The sequence below is a fragment of the Oryctolagus cuniculus genome, chromosome 1 (genome assembly GCF_051225735.1).
Source record: "Oryctolagus cuniculus isolate XC-2025 breed Fujian yellow rabbit chromosome 1, ASM5122573v1, whole genome shotgun sequence".
Classification (NCBI taxonomy): domain Eukaryota; kingdom Metazoa; phylum Chordata; class Mammalia; order Lagomorpha; family Leporidae; genus Oryctolagus; species Oryctolagus cuniculus.
In genome coordinates this window covers 63,232,464-63,245,050 of record NC_142867.1, presented here as the reverse complement: position 1 = coordinate 63,245,050, position 12,587 = coordinate 63,232,464, and the positions used below count along the sequence as shown (strand labels likewise).

Sequence of the window (12,587 nt, the reverse complement as noted above, 5' to 3'; positions counted from 1 at the left end):
AGTAGTTTTTTTGTCTGTTCTACTTAATATGACTGGTTTAATTCTGTAATTAATACACAGTTATTCTTAAGTGTTAAAAATTAACTGAAATGTGATCCCTGTTAAACATAAGAGTGGGAATAAGAGAGGGAAGAGATGTATAATTTGGGACATGCTCAAGCTGACTTGCCCCAAATGGTAGAGTTAAAAACATACCAGGGGATTCCAATTCAATCCCATCAAGGTGGCATGTACCAATGCCATCTCACTATTCCAAGTGATCAATTTCAGTTCACAATTGATCATAATGAAAGGACTAAGAGTCAAAGGGAGCACATAAACAAGTCTAGTACCTGCTAACACTAACCGATGGAATAAATAAAGGGGAGAGTGATCCAACATGGGAAGTGAGATACTCAGCAGACTCATAGAATGGCAGATGTCCTAAATAGCACTCTGGCCTCAGAATCAGCCCTAAAGGCATTCGGATCTGGCTGAAAAGCCCATGAGAGTATTTCAGGCATGGAAAGCCAAGACACTCTGGCAAAAGATCTCTGCGAGTGAGATCCCAGTGGAAAGAACAGGTCTTCAAAGAAGGAGGTACCTTTCTCTGAAGGGAGGGGAGAACCTCCACTTTGACTATGACCTTGTCTAAACAAGATAAGAATCGGAGAACTCAGAGGGCTTCCATAGCCTTGGAAACTCATGACTGGAGCATAGGGAGACTACTGATGCCATAGACAGGAGTGTCAATTGGTAAAGTCAACAACAGGAGTCACTGTGCACTTACTCCTCATGTAGGATCTCTGTCCTTAATGTGCTGTGTATTGAGATTTAATGCTATAACGAGTACTCAAACAATATATTTCACTTTGTGTTTTTATGGGGATGCAAACTGTTGAAATCTTTACTTAATGAATACTAAACTGATCCTCTGTAAAAAAAAAAAAAAAAAAAAGAAAGAAAGAAATTATCAACTCCCAACTTGACTCTCACTGGGATTAAACATGACAATAGGTCTGATCTGATTTCATCATCATTTAAAAAAAATCATCTATTATTTTTCACTTTATGTTTCTGTGTGAGAGCAAACTGTTGAAATCCTTACTTAATGTATACTAAGCTGATCTGTATATTAAGATAATCGAAAATAAATCTTGATGTGAATGGAAGGGGAGAGGGAGTGGGAAAGGGAGGGTAGTGGGTGGGAGGGACGGTATGTGGGGGAAGCCATTGTAATCCATAAATCGTACTTTGGAAATTTATATTCATTAAATAAAAGTTAAAAAAAAATCCCTGCTTAGTATATACTAAGTTGATCTTCAGTATATGAAGGTAATTGAAAATGAAACGTGATAAAGGGCTGGATGGGAGAGGGAGTGGAAGAGGGGAGGGCCACAGGAGGGAGGGAGGTTGGGGGGGAGCCACAACAATACAAAAGTTGCATTTTATATTCTACTTAAAACTATTGGTTGAATTCTGTAATTAATACACAATTACTCTTAGGTGTTTAATTAATGCTATAACTAGTACTCAAATAGTATTTTACACTTTGTGTATCAGTGTGGGTGCAAAATATGGAAATCTTTACTTAATATATGCTAAATTGATCTTCTGTATATAAAGATAATTGAAAATTAATCTTGATGTGAATGGAAGGGGAGAGGGAGTGGGAGAGGGGAGCATTGTGGGTGGGAGGGAAGTTATGGGGGGGGAAGCTATTGTAATCCATAAGCTGTAACTTGGAAATTTATGTTCATTAAATTAAAAAAAAAAGGGGCGGGGGGGAGTTGGATTGGAAGTGTAGCAGCTGGGATTCAAACCGGCACTTATGTGGATTGCTGGCACTGTAGATGGCAGCATAATCTGCTGTGCCACAATGCTGGCCCTGCAACATTCTTTTTTAAAGTAATTATTTTATTTGAAAAGCAGAGAAAGAGAGCACGAGAGTGAGCAAGTTCCTCCATTTACTGGTTCACTCCTGAAATGCCCACAATAACCCAACAGCCAAAGCCAGGAGCAGGAAGCTGGAGAAGCAATCTAGGTCTACTCAACTACTTGAGCCATTACTACTGCCACCAAAGAAGTGCCATTAATAGGAAACTAGAATCAGGATGGGAGCCGGAACTCAAACTCAGGCACTCTCATATGATATGCAAGTGGTCCAAGCAGCAATTTAACGACTAGGCCTAAACCCCTTCCCCTCCCTACCTTTCAGCAATTTTTTATTGTATTATCAACTTTTATTACATTCAGTTTCCTTCCCCCACCCTGAAAAAGTTTGTTTGTTTGTTTATGTATTTATTTGAGAGTCAGAGTTACCAACAGAGAAAGGTCTTTCATCTGCTGGTTCACTTCCCAAATGGCCTCAAACGGCTGGAGCTGGGCTGATCTACAGCCAGGAACTTCTGGGTCTCCCATATGGGTGCAGGGGCCCAAACACTTGGGTCATCTACCTCTGCTTTCTCAGGTCAAAAGCAGAAAGCTGAATCAGAAGAGGAGCAGCTGGGACATGAACCAGCGCCCATATGAGAAGCCAGCGCTGCAGACAGAAGCTTAGCCTATTACACCACAGTATCAGCCCCATCAGTTTCTTTAGTGTTGTTTTGCTCTTAGAAAATAACAAAGGCATAAAATATGGACAGTACTAATGAAGAAATATTAGCACTGCCGGCGCCGCGGCTCACTAGGCTAATCCTCCGCCTAGCGGCGCCGGCACACCAGGTTCTAGTCCTGGTTGGGGTGCCGGATTCTGTCCCAGTTGCCCCTCTTCCAGGCCAGCTCTCTGCTGTGGCCAGGGAGTGCAGTGGAGGATGGCCCAGGTGCTTGGGCCCTGCACCCCATGGGAGACCAGGAAAAGCACCTGGCTCCTGGCTCCTGGCATCGGATCAGCGTGGTACGCCAGCTGCAGCGCGCTGGCTGCGGCAGCCATTGGAGGGTGAACCAACGGCAAAGGAAGACCTTTCTCTCTGTCTCTCTCTCTCACTGTCCACTCTGCCTGTCAAAAAAAAAAAAAAAAAAAAAAAAAAAAAGAAATATTAGCACTAAATATAATAATGGGAAGAGGCCTTTGGCACAGTAGTTAAGATGCAACTCAGGGTGCCCACATTCATTATCATGGTGCCTGAGCTTGAGTCCTGGCTTCATTTCCAATTCCAGTTTCCTGCGAATGTGCATTCGGGGCGGGGGATGGCAAGCACTTAGGTCCCCTGCCATCTCCATAAAAGACCTGGATTGACTTCCATTGTGGACATTTTGGGAGTAAACTGCAGATTAGTGATCTCTGTATCTCTGTCTGCCTCTCAAACCAACAACATCAATAACAAACCCTTTAACCTCTTCACCAACAATGAATATGAAATAAGATATTTAGAGGCAATTTTCAGAGCTGCTAATTTGAGGCTACACTACACATGAGGTCAGTTTGTAAACCCAGGAATTCCCAAAATAGTAACACAACATTAGGAATGAACAAAAACCCTCTGGGTTAGAGGCAGGAGAATAGCAGTGAAAGTTACCCATGGAAACTCATCATTTTAAATAAAATGAAAGAAGACCTTGGAGAAGTTTGAGAGTAGGTAGCATCATTCAGAAGCAAGACTAAAGGATAAAGTTTCCCATCAGATTTCCGGGGTCCACTTCAATTTTATAGTACCTTCAAAAAATGCAGTTAGTAAAAAGTACTACTAACTGTAATTTTGTTTGTTTGCAGAACTTCTCTGGCAAACACAGGACACCCACTATAATTCTCGTGTGGCTCTACTGGACATAATACCTGAAATGCTTCTTCATACATGCTGAGTGCCCTGGAAATGGAAGCTGTTGGTGGAAGCAAATACCACAGATGGACAGCCAGGGAGCGTTTCCAATCTAGCTGGGAACACACGTTGATTTGCTTCTGTTCTGAGAGCTGCCATACCTGCGTGACACAAAATCATAAATACCACAGCTAAATTACACCTATGTCTGCAAATTATTTACTTATTAAACTAATATTGTATATGATTTAGATGACAGCATTAATTATTCAGATATAAAATACAGAGTCTCTGGATTTGGAGAAACAAAAAAATTCCATGCTTTGAGAAGTGATGAGCGTCCTTAAAATTAGAGAAGTCTTCCCACTGTACGTAGGTGTTAACTTCTTTTTTTATATAAATCTTTTTATTTGACACGTAGAGTTACAGACAGTGAAGGTGTTAACTTCTAAAATTTACGATGAACATAAATTCTGAGTAGCTATTTTATTTCTGGAAGTTGGCTTTTAGAAGGTAATCAAAAGAAATAGGCAGCAACAAATAACTGGCTTAAAATTATTATGATCCATCATCAATCAAATGGAATGCAAGTAGTTATTAAAAAGACCTCTGAACCAGCACATGGAAGATTGATATCTCTCTTTCTTTGCCTTTCAAATAAAAATAAATAAAATTCAATGTCCACACAGATTAAATTTGAACTATATGGGGGCTGTAATTGTGGTGTAATGGGTTAAGCTGCTGCCTGCAATGCAGCACCCCATATAGGTGCTAGTTCTGTTTGCTCTGCTTCCAATCCAGCTCTCTGCTAACGTGCCTGAGAAAACAACAGAAAATGGCCCAAGTCCTTGGGCCCCTGCACCCAGGAGACCCGGATGAAACTCCTGGTTACTGGCTTCAGCCTGAGTAAACCAGCAGATGGAAGATCTCCTTTTCTCTCTGTAATTCTGCCTTTCAAAAAAAAAAAAAGTTTGAAAAACATGTGCTGGTGTTGTGGCACACATGGTAAAGCTACCACTTGTGATGCTGGAAGCCTTATGAGTGCCAGTTTGTGTCCCAAATGCTCCACTTTTGACCCAGCTGCCTGCTAATGGCCTGGGAAAAGCAGCAGAGGATGGCCCAAGTGTTCGGGCCCTTGTCACCCACGTTTGGCCTGGCCCAACTCTGGCTGTTGTAGCCATCTGGAGAGTGAACAAGAGAGTGGAAGATCTCTCTTTCTCTGTCTCTCTCTGTAACTTGACTTTCAAATAAATAAACAAAAACTTAAAAAAGAAAAAACAGGCCGGCACCGCGGCTCACTAGGCTAATCCTCCGCCTTGTGGCGCCGGCACACTGGGTTCTAGTCCCAGTCGGGGCACCGGATTCTGTCCCAGTTGCCCCTCTTCCAGGCCAGCTCTCTGCTGTGGCCAGGGAGTGCAGTGGAGGATGGCCCAAGTGCTTGGGCCCTGCACCCCATGGGAGACCAGGAGAAGCACCTGGCTCCTGCCATCGGATCAGCATGGTGCGCTGGCCATTGGAGGGTGAACCAACGGCAAAGGAAGACCTTTCTCTCTCTCTCTCTCTCTCTCTCTCACTGTCCACTCTGCCTGTCCAAAAAAAAAAAAAAAAAAAAGAAAAGAAAAGAAAAGAAAAAAGCTGCAGAATTGATTTTACACGTATTGTATGATAGTATGTCAAAAAGTAAATGGAAAATAAAATTGTAAGATATATTTATTCTAGATTTAAGCAAATATTGAGGGACTGGTGTTGGGCACAGTGGGTTAAGCTACTGCCTACAGTGACAGCATCCCACATGAGTACTGCTTTGAGCTCTGGCTGCTCCACTTCTGATCCAGCTTCCTGCTAATGTGCCAGGGAAAGCAATGGAGGTTGACTCCATTATTTGGCAACTGCCAATCACAGGGGAGACTTGGATGGAATTCCAGACTCCTAGCTTTGGCCTGGCTATTTGGGGAGTGAACCAATACACAGAAGATCTAAATTTCTAACTCTGCCTTTCAAACAAATACATACATCCCTAAAAACTATTTGAAATCTATGCATAATTTCTTCATAATACAATCTTCCATGAAATTGTAATTTTAAATTTGGTTATTAAAAAGGCAGATTGGCAGAGAGAGAGGGAGATTTTATCCACTGGTTCACTTCCCCAGCGCTTACAACAGTTGGGGTTGAGTCAGGCCACATCCAGGAACCAAAAAGTCCATCATGTATGGCAGGGACCCATGTACTTGAGCCATCATATACTGCTTCCCAGGGTGTACATTAGCAGGAAGCTAGGTGGGAAGCAGAGGTGGGACTCAATTCTAGGCCCTTGAAAGAGATGCAGGTGTCCTAAGGGGTGGCTAAATTCACTGTGCCACATGCCTGCTTCTCTATAGATTCTTTAAACAGTTCTTAGATGCATATATTTCAAACTTTTTTGCAACAGAATAAACATTCTTTGATTGTATTTTTCATGAAAGTTTGGAAGTCTCCTCATAAATATGAATGCATATATGTTAATACAGACAGAGAAATTATGTAAATTGTCGATCACTATAATATGGAATGTGGTGAATTTGAAAGTCTTAACTTCTATAGAACCAGAGTTTTCTAAAAAGTGGATGACTACCCTTATAATTTGAAAATACTTGCACTGAAAAATAGATTTCCCAGGTATGTGCAATTTACAAAGACAGCTTTTTGCCTGAAACACCTTGATTTTGTGAGAAAACTGGTATGAGATTATGGTAAAAGAGGAAGATACCGGTTTTCCAGCTAACAGGGCAAATATGCGCAGTCTCTCATCCTGGATGAAGCAGTCAGCCTGGAGTTGATGCCAATCCACCAGCTGCATAGTGAGCAGCTCCCGGACGGACTGGCTCCCCACCAACTGAGATAACAGAAGGGCAAGGCGATGATCACCTAAGGAGAACAGAAATTCTCTGCTGAGTACTAAAATTTACAATTTTGGTGAACAGCTTAGGAAATTACCTTGTGAATTCCTTAAGAAGGAAGAAAACACCCATGACTGCTTTCTGCAATAGGGAAAAAAATACTAATCAAAAACTTACCAATTTCTTTTTGGGTAGAAAATCTGCTAAGTAATTTAACTCAAATTACAGATAGACTGTATAGACAGATGAATTATTTTTGTGACAAAATAGTTCATCTATAAAATAAGGAAAATATGGCAAACTAGAATATACCACACAATGACATGGAAAACAGGAAATTTAAATCTGAAGGAAAAAACATGTTTCTGGATCTAGTATAAACAGTAGGTGAGTTTTTTATTCCTACAGGTTCAATAATTTTGTTTTGTTTTCCATTTTCATTTGAAAGGCAGACAGATCTTCCACCCACTGGTTTACCCCCCCTAATGCCTACAACAGCCTGGGCTGGGTAAGGCCAAAACAGGTGCCCAGAACTCAAAACAGATCTCTTATGTGGATGACAGGGACCCAAGTACTTGAGTCATCATCTTGCTACCTTCCAGGGTGAACATCAGTAGGAAGCTGGATTACAGGCAGAGGAGCTGAGACTTGAACCAGGCACTCTGATATGGGATTTGGTGTTCTAAATGCCATTGTCACTGCTGTATAAAATGCCCACACCACTCGGCTATGGATTTTTTTTAAGTAAAAAGGGCTGAGGGAATGAAAATATTCTATTAATGTAAGGGAACAGAAATTCTAGCTTATGAACATTTCTAGTTAAAATATGATAGTGATAAAAAAATTCCTTATTTTAGTCCCTATTACAAACCTCCTAAAAGTCAGCAGTACTTTTTCTTTTGTTTCTATAGGGTCAGTGCTTATATAAAACTAAAGGACTATTCTGACAGAAGCTAAATCTTTCATCTCAAAGCTAAAGTTCTCTTTTCAAAGGTTTTCTTTCACAAAATAGAGTGGCCTGGAGGGAAGAAAGCATACCTCAGAAACACATCTGGAAATGTGTTATTAGGTCAAGTTTTCTCCCTAACTGCATACAGGTAACCAAAGCATGAGTGCAATCTGATTCAAGCAGTAAGTACTGTAGCCAAATGACCATGAGCTGATAACACTGTATGTGACTACCAATAAAGAAACAAGGAAAAGTTACTTCACTGTGTCTATAGAACACAAACCAGTGTTTATTACCCAACAATATAAATAGCCTTGTCATTGGAGACAGTCAAGTTCAGATCACACAATCAGCACTGTCAATCCTAGACTCCCCCCCCCCCCCTTCCTGATTTTCCCACTGAAAAGAAGCAAAGTGGAGCAAAGGGAAGAATTTTCAAGAACTTCCTCAAATTTTTTGTGCATGATATGAAGAGAGGTGGACACTGTAGTGCAGTAGATTAAGCCACAGCTTACGATGTCCACATTCCATACTGGAGTGCCGGTTTTAATCCTGGCTTCTGTGCTACTTTTCTAATCCAGCTTCCTGCTACAAGGCAACAGATGACGGCCCAAGTCCTTGGGTTCCTGCCATCCATTTGGGAGCTCCAAGTGAAGTTCCAGGAGCTTGGGTTCAACCTAGTGTAGTCCCCACTGTTGCAAGCCTTTGAGCAGTGAACTAGTGGATGCAAGTTCTCTTTCTCTGTAATTCTGCCTTTCAAATAAATAAATAAATCTTAAAAAAAAAAAACAAAACCTTAAATAAAATAAGTCCTAGGGTCAGCAGTGGGGCCTAGTAGGTTGGGCCTCTGCCTGGTTACTGTTGCAGCCACTTGGGGAGTGAACCAGATGTTGGAAGACATTTCTGTCTGTGACTCTGTCTCTCAAGTAAATAGATCTTAAAAAATCTAAATTCACATTTTTTTTTTTGGAATTGAAATTCAGCTATCCGGGACAGAGCTGTGGAGTAGTGAGTGGGTAATGCAGCTGCCTAGACTAGACTGTCAGCATTCCATATGGGCGCCGGTTCAATTACTGGCTGATCCACTTCAGATCCAGCTCCCCGCTAATGAGCCTAGGAAGGCAGTGGAAGATGGCCCAAGTTCTTGGGCACCTGCATCCATGTGGGAACCCCAGAAGCTCCAGACTCCTGGCTTCAGATTGCCTCAGCTCCAGCTGTTGCAGCCATTTGAACCAGTGGATCTAAGACCTCTCTCTCTCACTCTCTGCCTCTCTGTAACTCTGCCTTTCAAACAAACAAATAATCTAGGAAGTTAGATTAAAAGTAGAGCAGCCAGGAGTTGAACTGGCATCTTTGTGGGATGCGGGTAATACAGTCAATGGCTTTACCCACCAAGGCACAGCACTAGCCCCCATTTATATGTATTTCTAAAAACTTATTTATTCAAAGGGAAGGAGAGAGAGAGAGAGAGACAAAGAGTGGAGAGAAAGAGAAAGAGAGACACTCTTCCATCCTCCAGTTTACTCCCTAAATAGCCACAGCAACCAGGTCTGGGTGAGGCCAAAGCCTGGAGCCAGAAATCTGTCCGGGTCTCCCATAAGGATGAGAGGGGCCTCTGGTACTTCAGCCTTTTCTGCTGCCTTCACAGGCTCATTAGCAGGAACAGAAGTATGGTAGCCAGGATTTGAACTAGCACTCCAGCATGGCATCTCAAGTGGTGGTTTCACCTGCTACACCACAATGGTGGCCCTATTTACATCTTTATACACCAAGAAAAGTTTTACAGTCGTCAGCACACAAGTTTTGTGTCTCTGTTGTGGTTCCCCAAATATTGATTGGATAGTTTGTTCCAAATATATAGAAACACAAATGAATTTTATATATTGATCAGAATCTCCAGACTGTGCTGAACTATTCTAACATTCATGCAGCTATAAGCATTCAGGCAGAAGTCTCTGTATGGACATATACTTTCTTATCTCTTAGCTAAATACCTAGGAGTGGAATGGTTAGATCATATGGTAGATATTTATTTATTTATTTATTTTTAGTGAGCTTCCTATTTTTTTTAAGATTTTATTTATTTGAGAGGTAGAGTTACAGAGAGTGCAAGGGAGAGACAGAAAGAATGGTCTTTCATCCGCTGGTTCACTCTCTAAATGGCTGAAACAACCGCAGCTGAGCTGATCCAAAGCCAGAAGCCAGCATCTTCCTCTGGGTCTCCAGTGTGGGTGCTGGGGCCCAAGTGCTTGGGCAATCTTCTACTGCTTTCTGAGGCCATAGCAAAGAGCTGGATTGAAAGAGGATTAGCTGGGACTAGAACCGGCGTCCATATGGGATGCCAGAGCTGCAGGTGGATGATTAACCTACTGCGCCACAGTGCTGGCCTCCCCCACCCCCCCTTTTTTTTTTAAAGATTTATTTTATTTGAAAGGCTGAGTTACAGAGAGAAAGAAAGACAGGCATCTTCCGTTCACTGGTTCATTCCCCATATGATTGGGGCTGAGCCAGGAGGTTCATCTGGATCTCCTAGAGGGGTGACAAGCATTTGGGCCATCTCCTGCTCTTTTCCCAGGCTCATTAGCAAGGAGTTAGACTTAAGTTGAGCAGCTGGAATTTGAATGGGCGCCCATATGGAATGCCAGTTTCACAGATGGCTATACCACGATGCTGGCTCCCATAGTTTTGCTTTGATATCAGATATCATACATTGTAACGTATTCCCCTATCTATTTTCTGTGAGGGTTTACAGAGGTTTCTTATTATTTCTTCTGGGCCAGGGCTTTTCTAAGAGAAAATCTCCTTAAAGAATAACTTATGGTTTTATTGATCTATTTTCCATTGTGTTTTCATAATCATTTGCTCTAATCATCATTATTTCCTCCTTTGCTACCTCATTTTATTTTTCATTTCTTCAAATGGATCCTTAAGTATTGTTTTTTAAAGATTTATTTATTTATTTGAAAGGCAGAGTTACACAGAGAGATGGAGAGGCAGAGAGACAGAGAAAGGATTTCCATCCACCAGTTCACTCCCCAGTGGGCGGCAGCAGCAGGAGCAGCACCAATCCAGAGCCAGGAGCTTTTTCTGGGTCTCCCAAGTGGGTACAGGGTCCCAAGGACTGGGGCCATCTTCTACTGCTTTCCCAGGGCATAGCAGAGAGCTGTATCGGGAAGAGGAGCAGCTGGGACTCAAACCAGTGCCCATATGGGATGCTGGCACTGTAGGCAGCGGGCTTTGCCTACTACGCCACAGCGCCAGCCCCAGGATCCTTAAGTTTTTGATTTAAGGTCTTTCTTCCTGCTGGATAAGTGTCATGTAAAGTTTAGTGTTCATATTTTCTATAAAAATTAATTTTGTCTAGCTGTTCTATTCATTATTGAAAGTAGGCACTGATAAATAAAATTAATTAAAAAAAAAAAAAAAGAAAGTGGGTATTGAAGTAGAAATTTTTAGTAACTGGGGCTGGCCACAACCTGCAATGCCAGTATTCCATATAAGCACCGGTTGGAGTCCCAGCTGCTCTCTTCTAATCTCAGCTCCCAGTTAATGTGCCTGGGAAAGCAGCAAAAGATGGCCTGTGCTCTTGGGACCCTGCCAACCACTGGGCAGACTCAAACAGAGTTCCTCACTACTGGTTTCAGGACTGGTCCAGCCCTGACCTTTGCAGCCATTTGAAGTGTAAACTGGCATATGAAAGATCTCGTTCTCTGTCTTCCTATTTCTCTCTGCCTTTTAAGTAAATTAATAGATCTTTAAAAAAAATTATTTATTCACTTGAGAGGCATAGTTACAAAGAAAGGGAGAGACAGAGAAGTCTTCCATCCTCTGGTTTATTCTCCAAATGGCTGCAACGGCCAGATCTGGGCCAATCTGAAGCCAGTAGCCAGGAGCTTCTTCTGGACCTCCCATGTGGGTGCAGGGGCCCAAGCGCTTGGGTCATTTTCTACTGCTTTCCCAGGCCATCAGTAGGAGGCTGGATCAGAAGTGGAGCAGCTGGCACTTGAACCAGTTCCCACATGGAATGCTGGTGCTGCAGGCAGATGTTAAACCTATGACACCACAGAGCTACCCCATGCCCTTTCTTTATAGAAGAAATTTTTAATAACCTTAAAGGCTGTGTCTTGTAAAGGTTTAACTGCAGGGTAAGTAGAAAAGGAAAAAGTAGCTTATAAATGAGTAGATCCAAGTTTGTTTTTTTTTTTTTTTAAAGATTTATTTACTTATTTGAAAGGCAGAGTTACAAAGAGGCAGATGCAGAGAAGAGAGACAGACAGACAGACAGACAGGTCTTCCATCCACTGGTTCACTCCCTAAATGGCCACAACGGCTGCAGCTGGGCCAATCCGAAGCCAAGAGCCTGGAAATTCTTCTGGGTCTCCTACACAGGTGCTATGGCCCAAGGATTTGGGCCATCTTCCACCCCTTTCCCAGGCCACAGTAGAGTTGGATGGGAAGTGAAGCAGCCAGGACTAGAACTGGTGCCCATATGGGATGCCGGCAGTAGTTGGCAGCTTTACCTGCTACAGCACAGCACCGGCCCCTCAAGATTCGTTTTTATGGTGGACATTTAGCCTAGTGGTTAAGGTAATATTAAGATGCTCCATATTGGAGTACATGGGTTCATTACTCATTTTCACTTCCTGCTAATGCAGATCCTGGAGAAGAGGTGATGACTCAAGTAACTGGTTTTTATTACTAACAAGGGGTACCTGGGTTGAGCTTCTGGCTTCAGCTAGTCCCAAAATGAAGGCAGGCACGTGGGGAGTAAGCCACCAGAAGATAGTTCTCTTAATTTGAAACAAAAACCAAATGATTTCTGTCTAGATAATTGTTAAGCATTTGCTGAATATCTCATCAGTGGAAAGGAAACTAAGAAAATCAGACATACTCATGGGACATAAAAATGTATGGTAAATCCTTAAAAATAATAAAACAATTGGCCAGCGCTGTGGCTCACTAGGCTAATCCTCCACCTTGCGGCGCTGGCACACTGGGTTCTAGTCCCGGTCGGGGCAACAG

The 12,587-nt window shown here is 42.3% G+C and overlaps 1 protein-coding gene across 35 annotated transcripts in view; it reads right to left on the bottom strand.

Moving 5' to 3' along the window:
* The window catches only part of NUP98 (nucleoporin 98 and 96 precursor), a 132,089-nt gene that overhangs the window by 18,224 nt on the left and 101,278 nt on the right, over positions 1–12,587 (bottom strand). For all 35 annotated transcript variants that reach the window (XM_008264839.5, XM_002708536.6, XM_051822866.3 and 32 more), the window contains 2 exons: positions 6,487–6,644; positions 3,755–3,898 (listed from right to left, as the gene is read on the bottom strand). In XM_008264839.5, coding sequence (XP_008263061.1) covers positions 3,755–3,898; positions 6,487–6,644 — 302 coding nt within the window. The remainder of the gene's footprint in view (positions 1–3,754; positions 3,899–6,486; positions 6,645–12,587) is intronic.